This window comes from Octopus bimaculoides, chromosome 26 (genome assembly GCF_046866305.1).
Source record: "Octopus bimaculoides isolate indiv1 chromosome 26, ASM4686630v1, whole genome shotgun sequence".
NCBI lineage: Eukaryota > Metazoa > Mollusca > Cephalopoda > Octopoda > Octopodidae > Octopus > Octopus bimaculoides.
This window is the reverse complement of record NC_142953.1, coordinates 16,971,651-16,992,029: the sequence shown is the minus strand read 5'-3', so window position 1 is coordinate 16,992,029 and position 20,379 is coordinate 16,971,651. Positions and strand designations below refer to the sequence as shown.

General features: G+C 38.3%; 1 protein-coding gene across 5 annotated transcripts in view; it reads left to right on the top strand.

Moving 5' to 3' along the window:
* Positions 1–20,379, top strand: part of LOC106882355 (cleavage stimulation factor subunit 1) — a 60,648-nt gene that overhangs the window by 9,917 nt on the left and 30,352 nt on the right. For 2 of the 5 annotated variants that reach the window (XM_014933009.3, XM_052977016.2), the window contains 2 exons: positions 7,047–7,174; positions 18,942–19,019. In XM_014933009.3, coding sequence (XP_014788495.1) covers positions 7,138–7,174; positions 18,942–19,019 — 115 coding nt within the window. In that variant the 5' untranslated portion in view covers positions 7,047–7,137. Of the gene's footprint in view, positions 1–769; positions 796–1,077; positions 1,232–7,046; positions 7,175–7,586; positions 7,657–18,941; positions 19,020–20,379 lie in introns of those variants that run through there. The other 3 variants (XM_089342859.1, XM_014933008.3, XM_089342860.1) reach the window with 3 other exon arrangements.

Below are 20,379 nucleotides of genomic sequence, written 5' to 3'. Positions count from 1 at the left end.
ATGGAAAACAGACATTAAATGATGAGGATGATTCCCATTTTTTTTTTAACCCACAGAATAACTTAGGACTTAAGAAAGAAAAGCTTTATGTTACTCAGAACGTATGAAACGAGGGTTAACTGAAAGTTTGAAAACGAGCATGAATGTTTAAGACAAATTTATGAAAGGGATTTTAACAGACAAAGGATTAACACTAACATTATTTTAACATGGGACTTTGCTTTATGGTATTTCCTTGTTCCTTACAAATTTTTCGGTGTAGCATATAACATAGTTAACGATAAATATACTACCGGTTTGTTTACAGGGGTATTACACACACACACACACACACACAAACAATCATCATCATCATCTAACGTCCATTCTCCATGCTGGCATGGGTTGAATGGTTTGACAGAAGTTGATAAGCTGAGCTTGCTGGGTTCCATTTGTCTGTTTTGGCATGATTTCTACGGCTGGATGCCCTTTCTAACACCAGCCACTTTGCATAGTGTACTGGGTGCTTCTAGCGTAGAATCGGCACGGACGCATTTACGTTATACCGGTACGGGCGCTTACAGTTGAATAATCCAACAATATTTGTTTGAAGCTGACAAAGTCAGACTTTGTTGTTTTCGTGCAATCCTTCAGACAATAAATAAATAAATCCTAATTAAACTGACATCAAAGGTATTCCAACCGAGACTAATCTATCTTTTTAAGGGTGCATACGACTTGTTCTTTACTCGTTTAAAAGAGATTTAGCCGCGATATCCAGCAGGCAAGATCAACCATTTAGTTAATGGTCATATCGTAAGTTCTAATTTCGAACTTACCTCTTTTTCTCGTCACCCCGTAACAAAGTCGGTAGAGTGCCCTATGATCTACTTGTGTTATTCCGTTATGTCTCCATGTATCATGCCGTGTTTAACTCTATTTTTTCAGATTTCGATCGTCTGTTACTTGATTTCATAGACTATATCTCTCCACTGCGTTGCTGCTTATTACGCTTTAGAAAATATTTTACGAATTATATTACTAAAATTACCTAGAAGCGATAAAACATTTTTCTTGAACCGGGATTTTAGATAACAGGAGACTCTTTTTCGCTATTCACCGCTCGGTTTAAATCTGTCTTTTCCAGCAAGTTTTGAATCTGTTTACAAATCTTCCACGTGATTGTTTTTTTTAACAAAATGGGTGATATAGAAGCGAAAGTTCGTGAAAATTTATACCGGCTGATTGTCAGGTAGATTCAGTAGAACTTTATCTATTGTTTTTATTGATTTCAAGTATTTATTTCGCTCTTTAATTTATTTAACACAACCTCTAACTCTGACCAGCGTCATGTTTTCTTTCTCCCTCGGTTAATCTTCAACTTACCTTCCTTGGACCTCTGACATTATTCAAAAATTTCCACCCCCGTTGATTTGTTTATGTTATATATATATATATATATATATATTGAAGTTATGTATTTCAAGATAGGTGAAGTATGCAGAATGGACCTGCACAAAACGTTGAACTTTTCTGTAACTTATGGTACAAAGACGCCGTACTTTCCGACATACAAACCAAATTTTTCAGACCAAAATTTACAGCCAAAAAAGGTATTTTGACTTATACACCAAGGCGACTTAGGAGGACCAAAAATTCCATGTGAAATGCACTGTTTGGCAGTGACGATGTTTGAATGTTTACACTTGGTACCTCGTCGACTTGCATGTCGGAAAATACTGTGTATGCACACACAAACACACACACACATAGAGATAAACATAGAAATTGTGTGCTTCAAGGTACGTAAGGTATGTTAAATGGACTGTTGAAAACGTACTTCTTGCTCTTCCTCACGGCAAAATAATTTAGTCTGTTCGACAAACTTTTAAAACGTAAATAACCAACAAAGCCTTTATCTCAACAGATTACATAAACGCATACAATCTATTTAATGATGGGTAACATTGAAATAGTTAATGTTTTTTTTTGTCTCTCTCCTTTGCATGTTTATTTTGACGATTGTGTTTCAACGCAAATAACACGAACTGAGAGCGCTTAATTCATTCAAATATAAAACACGAATGAGTAAAGGGGAATAAGAATTTGGAATAGAATGAACATGAGATATAAGAATTTTCTCTTAAAATTAACGATAAAGAATGAAGTGTGTTTATAACGAAACACTTTGCTTTGTTCCATCAGTTGCCTGTGTGTTCAATATAAAGAATATGAGGAGTTTAGTTCACTGCTGATCTAAACCAGTGGTTCCCAAAGTGGGCGGTACTGCCCCCACCCCGCTTCCGTGTGGCGGGGGAAGGCCTCAGGAGGGCGTTGAAGAAAAGTTGGGTGATAATGGGGTGGCCGAAATGAGGCAATGGATGTAAAAAACCAACTTCCAAAATAATGGATTAATTATGTTAACTTTTGTTTGTGAAACAGTTGTTTCGACTTTGCTGCAGAAAGTGGTCTGTTTTTGGTGGAGCCGGGGTGGGCAGCCTGCAACGGTTTGGGAACCACTGATCTAAAATAGGTTCACTGCATAAGTGCTATAATTGGTCATCCGTTAGGTTCCCAGTTCACAGCTAAGGCAGGAGCTAGGGATCCGTATTAGGCGTCTGAGTTAGCAGGTATATATACATTTCCTCTAATATAATATATGTATATATAACACTGAAAAGTGATTTAGAATTATATATACACACATACATACTCTGTTATTGAAAATACATCTTTATCATTTAACGTCAGTTTAACATTCTGGCATGGGTTGAATAGTTTGACAGAATCCATGACTGCCTCATGCTCCAGTGTCTGCTTTAGCAAGGTTTCTACAGCTGGATGCTCTTTCTGATGCCAAACACAATGCTATTTTTGTGCTACCAGTACTACTCAAGTGCCATGCAGCTTGCAAGAGTATGAATTCCAGAAGGGTTGCTTTATGCTAGGAGATAAAGGGGTTATGCATGAAGGAAAGGACTGAGGCAGAACAAGTTTCTTGCTGTGGAGGAGATACATGATGCCTCACGTTTTAGAAGAAAGGGTGAAGGTAATTGAAGTGGGTAACAGAAAGATAAAAATAGGTGAGCTGGCAGAAACTTTAGCACACTGGGCAAAATGCTTAACGGTATTTCATCTGCCATTATGTTCTGAGTTCAAATTCCGCCAAGGTCGACTTTGCCTTTCATCCTTTCGGAGTCGATATTTTAAGTACCAGTTACGCACTGGGGTCGATGTAATCGACTTAAACCCTTTGTCTGTCCTTGTGGGCAATAAAGAAATAAGAAAGATAAAAATAGTGGTGATGAAGTGTCTCAGTGGACTCTCAATGTATGAGACAAGTAGAAGGGGGGGAAGAAGGACTGGAAGTGTGGTGAGTAGAGATTGCAAGAGTGTATAGAATGCATGAGTGTGTGGTAAGAAGCTTCTTCTCATTCACATGGTTCTGGGTTCAGTCCTACTGTGTGGCACCTTGTTCAAGAGTCTTCTACTATAGCCTGGGACTGGCCAAAGCCTTGTGAGTAGATCTGGTTGACAGAAACTGAAAAGAAGCCTGTCATGTGTTTATGCCATCATTATTTAATGTTCACCTTCCATGCTGGCATATATATATATATATATATATATATATATATATATATATATATATATATATATATATATATATGTGTGTGTGTGTGTATACATATATATATATAGCACCCACTACACTCTCGGAGTGGTTGTCGTTAGGAAGGGCATCCAGCTGTAGAAACTCTGCCAAATCAGATTGGAGCCTGGTGTAGCCATCCGGTTCACCAGTCCTCAGTCAAATCGTCCAACGCATGCTAGCATGGAAAGCAGATGTTAAATGATGATGATATATATATATATATATATATATATATATATATGTGTGTGTGTGTGTGTGTATACATATATATATATAGCACCCACTACACTCTCGGAGTGGTTGTCGTTAGGAAGGGCATCCAGCTGTAGAAACTCTGCCAAATCAGATTGGAGCCTGGTGTAGCCATCCGGTTCACCAGTCCTCAGTCAAATCGTCCAACGCATGCTAGCATGGAAGGCAGATGTTAAATGATGATGATATATATATATATATATATATATCCGTGTTTTTCTCCTTGTCTCCGTATTCTTTCTGTTGAAGAGCGTAGCTCGAAACGTCAAAGACTTTCCGTATTCCCGAGCGTCATACTAATATATACTTTTGTTATTTACACCACCTGTCCTCGTCTGTTGTTATTATTTGTATATTCTCCCATATATATATATATATATATATATATATATATAGGCGTGGATGTGTGGTAAGAAGCTTGCATGGCACCTTGGGCAAGTGCTTTCCATTATAGCCTTAGGCTGACCAAAGCCTTGTGAGTGTATTTGGTAGACAGAAACTGAAAGAAACCCATTGTATGTATTGAGTCATCCCATAAATAATGTTTTTTTAAATTTCTTTTATTTTTCAAAATTAAGATAAACTAAGTTCTTTTTTAATCTAAAATATACTCTCCTTCATTTTCTACAATGTTCTTCCATCTATCTGGTAGACTTGCAAGGCCCCTCTTCCAAAATTCACCTGTCCGTGATGAAAAATACTCCTTCTGTACTGTTCTCATCTCGTTTACAGAGTTCATATTTTTTCCATCCAAATGATCGTTGATGGAAGAACACCTTTCGTCTTGAAACCAAAGATGGTCGTTGTACTTCTAGCGCTGGCTTAAGTTACTCAAGCTGCTCACAGTAGATCTCCTTTGTTATAGTTTGGTTTCGGTTTATAAGTTCAAAGTGAACTAAGCCTTTCATATCCTACCAAACAGATAACAACACCTTACGTGGGTGAAGACCTGCTTTAGACTGAGGTGCTGGTGTTTCTCCTTTCTCTTCAGCACTTGACATTTTTATACAGAACCCAATTCTCAGCATCAGTTACTATTCAGTCCAAAAAAGGTTCGTTCATGAGACATGACTGCAAAGAAGAGCACATATTCACTCTGCACACGATTCACCCAATTTGCTGACTTTTCTGATGGCATGCAGGTGTTGATAAATGGTTGAATGACCAAATCCAAGCTTCTCTGCTATTTCCTCAACAGTTATGATGGGATTTTGTTCCACCAGCATTTGCAGGACGTCCTCAGATGAGGCTTGTCTTCCAGGCTGTAGTTTCTGGTAGAATAAGTACCAGACTTTAAAAAAATACATACTGATGTCAATTCATTCAACTAAAAGTCTTCAAGGCAGTGCCCCAGCATGGCCGCAGCCTAGTGACTGTCACGTGTAAAAGATAAAAGATATAAACATCCCATACTCTGTTATTGAAAAAATATGTACAGACCCCACCCCCTGAAAGGATGAAAAGCAAAGTTGACCTCGGTGGAATTTGATCTCAGAACGTAAAGACAGACGAAATACTGCTTAAGCATTTCGCCCAGCATGCTAATGTTTCTGCCAGATTACCACCTTCAATGCAAGAAATATTAATGGAACGCTCCTTCCAAAAATGTCTACATAGTTTGCCTGATATAGTTGTTTGGGACAGAAAAATAAATCAAAACTTGTATAGTCATAAAGGTCAGCTGCTTTGCACTTGTGAACTTTCCTTCTAAAATCTAGAACTTGAACAATAGATACTTGCTTTTAACCCATCTGAAAACACCCTGGCTGTATGATACAAGATACTTGTTTTAAGTAATGTAAACTAGAAACTGCCATCAACATTTCATGTTTATATTCCAAGCATCAGCTTAATAATAACAAAGTTATTTCGCTAAATTCTTCATTCTTTTCAAAATTAATTTTAAAAAGGTGCAGTGTATTTTATTAGAAATACGGGTACAAAAGGATCAGGACTTAGATCCGTCATGTGCCCAAGGGCTCTAAGTCTGGAGCTTAATTTGGTTTCCATGGCATATAAATGACAGAAATTACAACTCCCCTGCCACCACAACCACCACCACTGGATGGGTCACTAGTCCATCACAAGGTTAACTTCCCAGCTATTGCTGAAACTCATTTACTGTTGATTTTCAGTGATGGTGATGTTTTCTATGATGAATATTTATTGTCCAGCCTGACTGACATTCTAACCATGGCTGTCCTATCATGTTGTTTCCAAAACTGAGTTATGAGTCATCCAATATATTCATTCATCTTTAACCATTTGCCTGCTAAATCATTTTCACAAGTTTGTCCTAAATGTCCATGCTTGTCTTCAGACTTTTCACGAGCCCTTGTTTTGTAAGTTCTGAGTGATTTCTTAAGGGTCAAGTTACTCTGGTGGTTGAACAAAATTGGGAATGTGTGTCATATATGGATACCAGGGAAATATGTCCCTTGTATCACATATGATACACAGGACAGGCAAAAGGTTAACCCATTAAGTCCCACTGTCCTATAAATAGGACACTAAATGAGAACATTAAATAAGCTATATCACATTGTCTCAGTGTCCTATAAATAGGACACTGAGTATTTCCATTTCTACTTGAAGTAAAGGAGTTTTAATAATTATTTTTTTCATTTTAACCTATTTTCAATCATTTGTAAAAATTTAAAAGTAATATTCAGAAATTTAAATACTCTGAGACTTAATGGGTTAAGAGAGGTAAAGTGAAGATTGAGGGAGATTTAGTTGTTATTTCTGTTAGAAAGATCACCTGTGTAAAGCTTCCTCTTGTGCAGGGCTGGCCAACCTGAGGCCCGTGAGCTACATGCAGCCCACAGACTTTTATCCTGTGGCCTGCTTGATACCTTCTTGAAATGAATTTATTTAAACAAACATTTTAAAAATGTTATCAAAATTTAAAGATTGTAAAGAAAAGTAAAAAAGAAAGATACTACTGTTTCTACAACGATAATATTTCATGTTGAATCAACGATTATTCATTCATTTTTGTAATAATAGCATGAGAGAGAAAAATGCTTTCAATTCAGTCAGTACACAAGTGGCCCTCAAAAAACTTTCTCTGATTTAAGTGGCCCATAATGTAATTCGTATTGGCCAGGCCTGCTCTTGTGTCAACACCTATTTAGGAGTAACTGTTTACCTTCTCTTGTAGCCAGCTGTTTTATGATGGTCATCAAACAATTGCATCCAGCCTTGCTACGACTGTCCGATGTTATCCAGCCTGTCCACCCTCGGACCGTTTGATGAAATTATTACAGATTGGACTTAAAACTGAAGAAGGTATGTATGTGGATTTTATGTTTTGCTGGAGACAAAAGTATGTGTATGTCACTAGTGTAGCTAGTGTGTGTGCCACCTGGGGTGGCCCTTCCATTTGCCACCCCCAGACCCCCACAAAAAACACATATTACCTATAGCAGACTCAAAAGTGCTGCCCGGAGGGAATCGCACCCCCAACCCAGCTACACTAGTGGTGTGTGTGTGTATGTGAGAGAGAGTATGCAGTGCCATGACATTCTGGACACGGCAGTGTGATTAAGAAGCCTTTTGGTTCAATCCCACTGCACAGCATCTTGGGAAAGTATCTTCATGCATAGTCTTGGGCCAACCAAAACCTTGTGAGTGGATTTGGTAGATGGAAACTGAAAAAAGCCTGTTTGATGTGCTTTTCCTTTTGTTTTCTTGTTTCAGTCATTTGACTGCGGCCATGCTGGAGCACCACCTTTTTAATCGAACAAATCAACCTCCAGGACTTATTCTATGTAAGTCTGGTACTTATTCTATTGTCTCTTTTGCTGAACCGCTAAGTTATGGGGATGTAAACACACCAACGCCAGTTGTCAAGCAATGGTGGCGAGGACAACACAGACACAGACACACACACACACACACACACATATATATATATATACACACACACACACAGTGAGCTTCTTTCAGTTTCCATCTACCAAATCCACTCATAAGGCTTTGGTTGGCCCAAGGCTATAGTACAAGGCACTTACTCAAGGTGCCACACAGTGGGACTGAACCCGGAACCATATGGTTGGGAAGCAAGCTTCTTGCCACACAGTCTTGCTGTGCCTATAGTTTTATATATACATTTCAAAAATGTGGACTATTGGACTTTTTTTTTTCCTTTGGACTTTCCTATGTTTCCTTTTCCTGAAGAAGAGCTATGCTCGAAACGTAAAACAACCACTCTTTTCCTTCTCTGAGTGCCTTATTAATACTTTACATGTGCTACGTCATCATGTTGCTGTTTCTTCTTGGTGTCTTTTTCTCCATTTTTTAAAATTATATTTGTATGTATATTTAAATTTTCCATATTTGTATATCTACTATATGGATTTACATGTATCATGCCTTGAAACTGTGTGGACTGAGATCCCTGTAGACAGGCTGCTGATATTCAATAAAATGTTAAATACTTATTACCTGCAAATCAGTAGACCCAGTTCTCTGTAGCTACTGGATTTGTTGTGTATACAAGCTTCACTGGATGTGTAATGTCAGTGTGCATGCATGACAGAGTGTAAGTGTCCTGAAAGAAAAGTTGGGCATAAGAGGCATCAGATGTGGTGTGCAAAAGAGACGACTTCACTGGTATAGTCATGTGATGCATATGGATGAGGACAGCTGTGTGAAGAAGTGTCACACTCTAATGGTGGAGGGAACCTGTGGAAGAGGTAGACCCAGGAAGACATGGGACAAGGTGGTGAAGCACAATCTTCGAATGTTGGGCCTTACAGAAGCAATGACAAGTAACCGAGACCATCAAGCAAAGTGAGATCGTAGTCATGGCTTATGCCAGTGTCGTGTAACTGGCATGTTAAAAGCATCCTTCAAATGTTGGGTGATATGCTGTGCTTGTGAAGACCTGTCAAGTCAAGTGAAATCATAGTCATGGACATTAAATGATGATGATGATGATAAACAGATTGGTTACTTGTTTCTCTGAGATTGACCAAAGTGATGTTGACACTTCAAAAATTAATTAAGGCTGTTCATCATTGTTTTTTGAGTCCACAGGAAAATAATGAAATTTGCCATGTTTGTACATTTACTACGTAGATTCTATGTGTGTTTGTGTCCCTTGTCTGGACATCTTTTGATGGTTGTAAACCAGCTTCATGCAAGTGAAGTTGTTTGTTTCCAGTCTTCCATGAAAAACATGTCTGGCCACAGGGAAATGTTGTCTGGCTTGGAAACAGATACAGGTTAGCTACAGGAAGGAATGGCTGCTATAGAAAACCGGCCTCAATAAACACCATTCAGCTCATGCAAGCATGGAAAAGTGGAGATGATGGTGGTGGCAGCGGCAGAACAGCAGCAGTGTGTGTGTTTTGAGAGCAAGAAAAAATTAGTGATGTGTTTGTGTGAGAGGGTGAGAGAAAATTAATGCCCTGTGTGTGTGTGTGTGTGTAAGTGAGAGGAAGGGAGCAAGAGGAAATTAATGTTGTGTGTGTATATCATCATAATAAATTTTATGTCTGTTATTTCACGCTAGCTTGGCTTACACAAATCACCACACTCTGAATCAATAGCTATTCAGATTTACTGCCCCTCCTAGGCTGGTCAGGGACCACATCCTGCTTCTATATTCCATTTCAACATGTTTTTCTATAGCTTAATATCTTTTCTATCCCCAACCACTTTATAGAGTGTCCAGGGTGGGTGCATTTTATTGTGGCACCAGCTTTAGAGACTAAAGAGAACTCCCTACTCTGTGTTGCCCCTGTTTGTTTGTTCACTAGGACCAGATCTTTTCTTTCTTCCCTAATAGATAGAAGAGAGAGGGATAGCAGAAGGCAGGAGAAAATGGGGTAATAGAGAGGAGAGTAGAGGAAGAGAGAGAGAGATTGCTGCATGATGGTTGTTGGTAAGGAGATTGAATAGAAATGGCATGAGTGATGTGATGGGAGGAAGAGTGGTAGAAGAGGGAGAGAGAGAGAGATGAATGTCAACAATGAATGGTAGAGGAGGAGGGAGTAATGTGAGAAATACTGGTGTATAACAATGGAAATAAGAGAGTGGGAGTGGCAGATGTGTGTGTGTGTGTGTTTGATCAGTGTCCCAGAAGGAAATCTTATATTTACATTCTTTTTATATTCAGAAAATCTGACAGACTTACAGAATACATACTATAGGTAGGTGTGAGTCTGGTTGTGTTTGCTGGTTTGTGTAGATTTGTGTGTGTATTTATGTATGTGTCCATGTGTGTGTGTTTGTGCATATATATATATGTGTGTGTGTGTGTGTATGTATACATGTATGTATATTTAACATGTGTATGTATATTTGATATTGGATATTAAGAGCTAGTTACGGCTTCATGATAATAATAATAAAGTTGAGAGTGGTTATTCTGGTTGAAGTGGTTGTTAGCGTTGGCTTTCTGCCAAACTGTCTGCTGTCCATTACCGACACTTGAGAAATGTTGGTTTGTAGAGCAGTGTCAGCTGAGGAAGTAGATAAAGTACGCTGCCACCCCCCACCCCCGCCGATGCTAAAGTCAGCTGGTGAGGGCAGCGGTGGTGTAGGAGCCTCTTGTTGTTCAGGTCAACCCTTTTCCAACAGACTTGTGATGATTCTCCTTTAGTGACCATCCCATCTTTGTATGTATGTATATTATACATGTGTGTGTGCGTGTCTTTGTGTCTGTGTTTGTTCCCCACCACTGCTTGATAACTGGTGTTAGTATGTTTATGTCTCTGTAACTTAACGGTTCAGCAAAGCAAACCAATGGAATAAGTACAAGGCTTTGAAAAACAAAAAGCACTCTGGTTGATTCATTCAGCTAAAAAATTTTCAAGGTGGTGCTCTAATGACTAAAACTCTAATGCTCGAATGGTGTTTTTTACGTGCCAGTCAGGCTAAATGAAATCATAATTATGGACAGTACCAGTGGCACATAAAAGGCGCCCATGCCGGAGACATGTAAAAGGCACCCACTACAATGACTAAAACAAGTAAAAGTGTGTGTGTGTGTAAATTCGGTGTGTTGCATATATATACACGGTGTGTATATATATATATATAACTGTCCAATGAACGGGAACATGAAACTCGGAGTAACAGTTTTTTTTGTTATATTTCTGCTGCTTTTAAATAAAGTGTGTATATATATATATATACATATATATATATATATATACATACACAATAAATGAAAAAATGTATGATAAATAAACAAACGACATAACATATAATGAATGTAAAAACGAACAGGAGACACAGATCTTCTGTTTGTCTTCCATCCATGTTTACATTCAGTATATGTTATGTCAATTGTTTATTTACCATACATTTTTTAAATTTATTGTGTGTATATATACATATAAATTTAAATAATAAGAGTGAAAAATTTGATATTAATTTGATTAATATCAATTTAAAACCAGTGGCTAAGCATATTGAAAAATCTCAAGGTTCAGAAAAATTATATTACATACATATATATATATATTTATATATATATATAAAATTAGTGTACATTTAAACACAAAAGAGGTGACCCTAACAGGACACCTTACATGTAAGGTGTCCTGTTAGGGTCACCTCTTTTGTGTTTAAATGTTCACTAATTTTATATGAGAAAAATATAGATTGTCTATTGACTACTTTATACATGCTAGCCACTGCTAGAAGAATTTCTATAATTTTCCTACCCTGTATATTTTCTATATATATATATATATATATATATATATATGGGAGATTATACAAAAAATAACAACAGACGAGGACAGGTGGTGTAAATAACAAAAGTATATATTAGTATGACGCTCGGGAATACGGAAAGTCTTTGACGTTTCGAGCTACGCTCTTCAACAGAAAGAATACGGAGACAAGGAGAAAAACACGGAGAAAAAAAATTGAATAGTGTTCATTGTTTCAATCATTGCACTGCAGCCTAGCTAGGGCAATGCACTTGAAGAAGTTTTAATGAAATGGATCAGCCCCAGTACTTAATGCTTTTTAAAGCCTTGTACTTTTTCTATCAATCATTTTTTGTCGAACCGCTAGGTTACTGAAACATAGATACACTGATGCCAGTTGTCAATCGGTGGAGTGGTAGATAAACAGGACACAAAGACACACACAGATGTGTTTATCATCATCATCATTATTTAGCATCTGCTTACTGTGTTGGCATTTGCTAGACAGTTTGACTGGAGCTGGAGAGCTGTACCAGGCTCCAACCTGAATTTGGCTTGGTTTCTACGGCTGGATGCCCTTCCTAGTACCAACCACTCCAAGACTGTAGTGGGTGCCTTTTACATGTCTCCGGCATGGCCGCCTTTTATGTGCCACTGGTACTGTCCATAATTATGATTTCATTTAGCCTGACTGGCACGTAAAAACACCATTCGAGCATGATCATTACCAGCGTCGCCTTACTGGCACTTGTGCTGGTGGCATGTGAAAAATATTCAAGCGAGGTCATTGCCAGTGCAGGTGGCACGTAAAAGTACCCACTACACTATCGGAGTGGTTGGCATTAGGAAGGGCATCCAGCTCTAGAAACTCTGCCAGATCGGATTGGAGCCTGGTGCAGCCATCTGTTGCGCCAGTCTTCAGTCATACCGTCCAACCCATGCCAGCATAAAAAGCGGACTTTAAACGATGATGATGATATATATATATATATATATATGTGCACATACACACACGATGGGCTTCTTTCAGTTTCCATTTACTAAATCCACTTACAAGGCTTTGGTTGGCCCTAGGCTATAGTAGAAGACACTTGCCCAAGGTGCCATGTAGTGGGACTGGACCCAGAAGCATGTGGTTGGGAAGCAAGCTTCTTATGTGTGTATATAAGATTTTAAAAATTACGTAGAACAACGAAGGACCACATGGAAAAATCACACACAAGACATGGGCATGCTCTTCCCTCATCAGTTATCATCCAGATATCAGAACAATTTCATGTCTTTTACAATAAAGGCATCAACAGCAAAAAGATGTTGGGAATAAATGAGTGAACGTAGAGGACAGTACCAAGAATGAACAAGCAATAAACGGACAACGGAATAAGACAAGACGTAATAGAGAACTACTCAGTTAGTTGGTACATATAAAATATGTGGCTGGTGCCAGTGTCATATAACTGGCACTTATGCCAGTGGCACATAAAAAGCACCCATTACACTCTTGGAGTGGTTGGCGTCAGGAAGAGCATCCAGCTGTAGAAAACATGCCAAATCAAACTGGAACCTGGTGCAGCTTACCAGTTTTAGTCAAACCGTCTAACCCATGCCTGCATGGAAAGCAGATGCTAAATGTTGATGATGATGATGATACAAATAAAGGCCTTATTGCTACACGCACGCACGCACACTGTATTTGATGTCATATAAAGCATATCTTTTCCAATATGATATCTAAAATAATCACCCTGGGTCCTAAAATGCAAAGTTGAGCTTCCCAAAAACTTGGTTGTACTAAAATCTTTTTTCTTCTGAATATGCTCTGCTGAAATTAGAGATTGCTTAACTCTTTAGCACTCTGATTACTCTATGAAATACAATGCTTATTTATTCATATTGATTTGAATTAATCATGTATTATTTAAAGTGCTGATCACTTAACCCTTTCATTACTGTATTTATTTTGAGATGCTCTGTGTTTCTTTCAATTACTTTAAATATAAGAAAGAATTTAGTAAAATAACTTAGTTATCATTCAGCTAGTGTTAGGAACATAAATTGTGACTAAGGTTTGGTGGAAGATTTTAATTCAAAACTTATGAAGACAAGACATTTGTACTACAGAGCCAGAGGTGGTTTCTGCCAGGTTGGTAACGAAAGGGTTAATTTAGATCACTTTAACCCTTTTGTTACTATATTCCTGTTGAGATGCTCTGTGTTTCTCTCAATTACTTTAACAAAGAATTTAGTAAAATCACTTAGTTATCATTCAGCTAGTGTTAGGAACATAAACTGTGACTAAGGTTTGGTGGAAGATTTTAATTCAAAACTTATGAAAACAAGACATTTTTGCAACAGAGCCAGGGGTGGTTTCAGCCAGGTTGGTAGTGAAAGGGTTGAAGTGGATGGAAATTGCCTAAGAAGGGCCCCAATAAAGTATTGAATGCATGTCTCAAGAGATACCAAAGCCTTACAAAGGAGATGACAAAGGACTGAGATATATGGCACATTGCTGTATTCAAGAAGACCTGTTCACCACAGCAGAACTGAGTCAAGTGTTGGTGCCACAAAAGAAAAAAAAAGAGCACTCATGCTGGTGCCATGTTAAAGGTTCTAGTGCCACAGAAAAAGCACCCACTGCACTTTGTAATGTGGTTGATGTTAGGAAGGGCATCTAACCATAGAAACCTAGCCTGAACAGATAATGGACCCTTGTGTGACCCCCCCCTTCCCTCCCAGCCTTACTAGCTCCTTTCAATCTGTCCAACCATTTACCAGCATGGACAATGGACGTTAAATGATGATGATGATATCTTGTAGCTTTGAGATTTCAGTAATGTGGTTGTTTGTTTTAGAATGACTTTGAAGTGTAGGTGTAAGAGGTCAGATCTGGCCAGTATGAACATAAAACAGGTCAAATATTTGGGCTGGCTATGGCCAGTTTGAATATTATAGGGTTAGCGTGCTTGTGTGTCTTTTAAGCCATGAAATATGATATATCAGTAAATGCATTGTGCAATGTGGCCCTCCTGTCTTAAGTTACAGGAACATAAACAAACCAACACTGGTTGTCAAGTGGTGGTGGGGAATAAACACACATACACACACGTGTGTATGTGTATATGTGATGGGCTTCTTTCAATTTCCATCTACCAACTCTACTCAAGGCTTTGTTCAGCCCAGGTCTGTAGTAGAAGGCACTTGCCTAAGGTGCCATGCAATGGCACTGAACTCAGAACCATGTGGCTGGAAAGCTAGCTCTTTATCACACAACCACACTTGCACCCATGTGATATTTTTGGTGGTGAGCCAAACATCTACCCTCTACGTGTGTGTGTGTGTGTGTGTGTCTCTCTAGTCACGATCAAGTCTTTTCACCTCTACAACCCTTATTCACTGCCAGACCTAGATATTTTTAGTCATGAGCAGGACATTCATGAGTCAGCCTAAGTATGGATTTGTTGTTCCAAGATTAAGGATCTTCAAAAAAGAATGAGTTATTTGTTTTTCCTGTGATGTTTGTTGAGATCCACTTAAAGTATACTTTGAATAGAACAATGAACTCTTCAGCTGTGCTGGAGAGCTTTCACTGAGTCAACAGCAGAAAATGAATGCTGGCACTGGTGGTGTTGGTGCAGTTCTTTGGCACCTACATGGAGCAGGGCTAGACATTGTATTGAAGACTTCCACTGGTTCTGAATTTTTACTCTCTTGATAGCTGACTCTCTTCAGATTTGTTCTGGCTCTCCATACAAATGATCTTGTTTTAAGGTGTTTGTATCCATTGCATTAAAATGCTAACAATACATTCCTGTGGTGTAAAAAATTTGTCATGCTGTGGAAAAGAGATGGTGAAAGTAAGCGTTCAATAGAGTGTGAAAGAGAGAGAGAGAGTCATGAATGACAAAGCTGATGTTAATAGGGAAAGCATGAGAATTGTTTGTTAACCCTTTACCTCCCATAATTCTATTAACTGGAATTTTTTTATGAAACTTTGATTTCTAGCATAAAACAGCCTCAGAAACACGCTGGAATGATCAAAATAACATTTAAAATAGAAATAAGTGAAATATTGGGTGAAAAATTAGCAAACCTCATTTGAATATCAGAGAAATATACCTAGTAGATATAGCAAAAAGGTTAGATATGTGTAAATATTGACAGATAATTATGAAATTTGTAATTTTTAAGTGATCTCATCTGAGATCACTGGTAGGTAATGGGTTAATCAAGAAAGGAGGCAAAATATGAATGATAGTGATAAGCAAGAATATTTTACACAAACCAGAATCAGAAAACATGAGGCAGTTTCTTATTTCTTTATTGCCCACAAGGGGCTAAACATAGAGAGGACAAACAAGGACAGACAAAGGAGTTAAGTCGATCACATCGACCCCAGTGCATAACTGGTACTTAATTTATCAACCCCAAAAAGATGAAAGGCAAAGTCGACCTTGGCGGAATTTGAACTCAGAATGTAAAGACAGATGAAATACCGCTAAGCATTTCGCCCAGCGTGCTAACGTTTCTGCCAGCTCACCGCTTTAAACATGAGGCAGTTTCTGTGGTCAGATGCCCTTCTTTGATGCTAACACTAATTTTTTCCCCCATTAAGAAAATGTCTAGCAACTTGGCAGTTTCACGTGGAATAAAATACTTTAGTTGGAAACAAGAAAGGTTGGCTTCAGGAAGGGCATCATCTAGCCATAGAATACAATCTCAAAGACACTAGTTCAACAGAGAGAGAAGCTGACTCACAAATGACTGAGGAGGACATTTAAACTGCACCCATTTCCCCCCCCCCCTGTCATGCAGGGTTGAAGTCTGCTAGAATATCTCTACACAGTCTATAGCTAGAGTCCAAATAGATCCTTGATCCTCCCCAGCATCCTTCCGAGTAGGTCTGCATCTATCAAGATGATACAGGATGGTACACAAAAAAACTTGCCAAGGTTCCATTGCATGGTGCAAATACAAAAATATATTTATTCATTTGTTCTTGTCATCCACTTTTAATGGCTGTTCACATGTGAAATGATATGGTTTTAACTTTAGACTTTTCAATATGCATTGGTCTGACCTCCTGCTTATGTGAGACTGCTGTGTCAATTTACATGTTGACATCTTTGGACTTGGAGTAATTCTTTGGTGAATGTTCTGAATAACTTCTGGTATTTGAACTGTAAAGTGTTTTAGTTTTAGGGTGCTGTGCACTGACCCCATAATGCACCACTTCTTAACCAACATTTGTATCATTCTCTTTGCCAGTAAGTCTTTACCTGGAAACTTGACATTAAAAATTTCACACATTTGCTTAACAAAACCCGTTCTCACATACGCTTCCACAATCTCCACTCTTTCCACTATTGGATGCATCATCTTGCAGGAAAGGCAAGAGATGTTCATTCAATGCAATCTTACAGTCAACTAATGTGGTGAGGATGTATGGAGGATAACATTGCAAACAGTCAGTTAGTACATCATCTTTGTTCAACAGTTACAAGTGGTCAAAATAACATAATGACACTTGCAAACAAAAGGCTGGGTGCTTTTTTTGCATGTAAATTTATTTCTGTATTTATACTACGCTATGGCACTTGGGCTACTATTTCTTGTGCTATCTTGTACAAGTAGAAATAGCAGCTCCTTGATACTCTATGTCAGTTATAGAAAGGCTATGATATTATACCGTGTCATCCTATTGGTGTTGACTTAATGATGGTCTTTATATCAGGTGTAGGGTAGCGCTGCTGCTGTTGGTTATGTTTTGGCAGATGTAGGTTAACCATGATTGAGGAGTACATCATGGCTGTAAAAGAGCTTCATTGTCGCATAAGCGGTGTTGTTCATTTCTGGCCTTCCTTGAAAAACATTTTGCCATGCGAAAATATCTTGCTTGGAAACAGGTGAGGGTTGGAGCATCCCAGCCATAGAGAATCTGTCTCGGCTAATTCTGTCTGACCCATGCAAATAATGATAATAATAATAATAATAATAATAATGTCAACAAAAAAAATACCTTAGGAATAAGAACCCAGGGTTGGGTTCAAAAGCCTACCAGAACACCTGATGAAGGCTGGGGAGTAAATCAGCCGAAACATTGTGGTAACAACAAACAAGATGAGGACACATATCCGTCCAATATAAATAATGTATAGAATTCCTCATCTCTAAAATATAGAACGATAGAAAACTACCTACGGATAAGGTAGGGAGAAATCAAGAAGCCATCAAAGCAGCACATACTTAGTTACTTGACGAGGTGGAAGCATAGTTACGTAATTCAAAAGCCTGTTCCCCAAATAATGGTCCCAGGTTTGGTCCTACTACACTACTACAGCAACACCTTGGGCATGTGTCTTCTATTTTAGCCCCAAACCAACCAAAGCCTTATAAGTGGATTTGGTAGATGAAAACTGAAAGAAACACATTATATATATATATATATATATATATATATATATATATATATATGCGTTTGTGTGTACTCTTGTCTAGACATAACATGATGATTTTGAATGAGCATCATCATCATCATCATCATATAAATGATAAAACATTTCTGGCCAAAGAGTAATATTCCTTTTTGTTATAAGCACAAAGCCTGAAATTTCAGAGTGGAGTGGTGGTGGTAGGTGGGTGGGTGGGGGACAGTCGATCAAATTGACTCCAGTACGCAACTGGTACTTAATTTGTCGACCCTGAAAGGATGAAAGGCAAAGTTGGCCTCTGTAGATTCTGCCAGGTCACCACCTTGGCCAAGGGGTAATATTACCTTGCTTGGAAAAGAGGAGAGAATTGGCAGCAGGAAGGGCATCCAGCCGTAGAAAATTTGCCTCAACAATTTCCATCTGGCTCATGCAAGCATGGAAACGTGGATGTTAGATAGTGGTATTGGTGGTTATCCATGATCAAGTCAACCAGTGAGAGAGTACTTACCCAGGTACTCAACATGCTAGAAACAGTAATCAGATCTCTCTCTCTCTCAAATCATACCCTACTGTCTTAACTCTTTAGCATTTAAACTGGCTACACCAGGCCCAAAAACCCTACTGGTTTTATGTTCAAACTGGCCAGATCCAACCTCTTGCACCTACCCTACAATGTCATTTTAAAAATAAAACAATCTCATCATTGAAATCTCAAAGCTTATGAGATAATGCCTGATTAATTGGAAACAATGTGAATGAATAAGGATTACATTTGACAATAATCTCAATGCTAAAAGGTTAAGAAGCCAGCATTAGACAATATATAGTCCAAGGCCTCACTCTGTGCTGTTGTCTCAGCCTCCCCTTCCTCCATCTCTGTGTAAGTACTCCTCCTCTTCCTCCTCTATCATGCACCAGTATCTCACCTGTTGTCTTTCTCTCTCTATCTCTCTCTAGCCCAGAACCCACAGCAGCAGGTTCCCACAGAAGCTGTCACACCTGGCACTGGTATAGACCTGGAATATGAAACAGATGGTAAGTACACTCACACACATCTCTCTTCCACTCGCTCTCTCTCTCTCTCTCTCTCTCTCTCTCTCTCTCTCTCTCCCGTTGTTTCTTTCTCGTTTTCCTCTTTCCTCAGATGTAAATGTGTACCAGCAGGAATATATATTTATAGACGGATAGATTGACATTGACAGATATACCTCTCTCTTGCTCTGTAATGTATGTGTTTGTGTGTGTGTATATATATTTAAGTATATACATGATGTGATCACATGACCAACCAGACTATCAGATGTTGTTACACATCGCTGGTCACAATGTGCTTTTGCATAGTTTTAGCTTTCAAATGACGCCACCCTTGCTGCCAAGGCAAGCAAACCAACATTTCCCCCCCAGATTGAAAGTGATGACAGGAACCATGTGAAATGAAGTGTTTTGCTCAAAAACACAGCACACTGCCTGGTCTGAGAATTGATCCCACAATCTAGAGACAGTGAGTGCAACAGCCTACTCACTAGGCCACACACCTTTACATGTGTGTGTATATATATATATATATATATATATATATATATAGAGAGAGAGAGAGAGGTGTATATATATATATATATGTGTGTGTGTGTGTGTTAGCATATATATATGTGTATATATATATATATATATATATATATATATATATATATATATATATATATATATATACACACACACACACATATAGACTCGCACACACTCACACTTTTATTTTGCAGATTTAATGTTTTAGCAAAGAGATTTGCTCTCTACAGTTATGTTTATAGAGTCTTCTTTCGGTTTATTCTCTTCTCGATCTTTGATTCAAGAATTTTCAAATACAGGAATTGGACAAAATAATGGAGACGCCTAGCATCATAATTTTGAAATAGCTATAAAACCATGAATGTTTTTTTGATTTATTATTAGTATTGCTTAATATGTTTTGCTAAAGTAATTAAAATTCATTAAAATGACAGATCTATCAGACTTTAAAAGAGGTCAAATTGTTGGTGCTTATATGGCAGGTGCTAGCGTAATGAAAACAGCTGAAATGTTTGGTGTATCAAGAAGTACTGTCTCGAAAGAAATGACAGTCTTTGAGAAAGAAGGAGAAACCTCCTCATTGAAACAAAACTCCAGAAGAAAACCAAAACTTTCAGATAGGGACCGTCAGATTCTTATGTGAATTGTTAGAAAGGATCACAAAAGTACAGCTCGCAAAATTATTGCAGAGCTTAATGACCACCTCAAGAACCTAGTTTCCACAAAATCTGTTCGTCAGGAGCTGCACGAAGCTGGATTTCATGGAAGGGCTGCAATCAGAAAACCACTACTTTCAAAAACAAATGTTGCAAAGCGTTTAGAGTGCAGT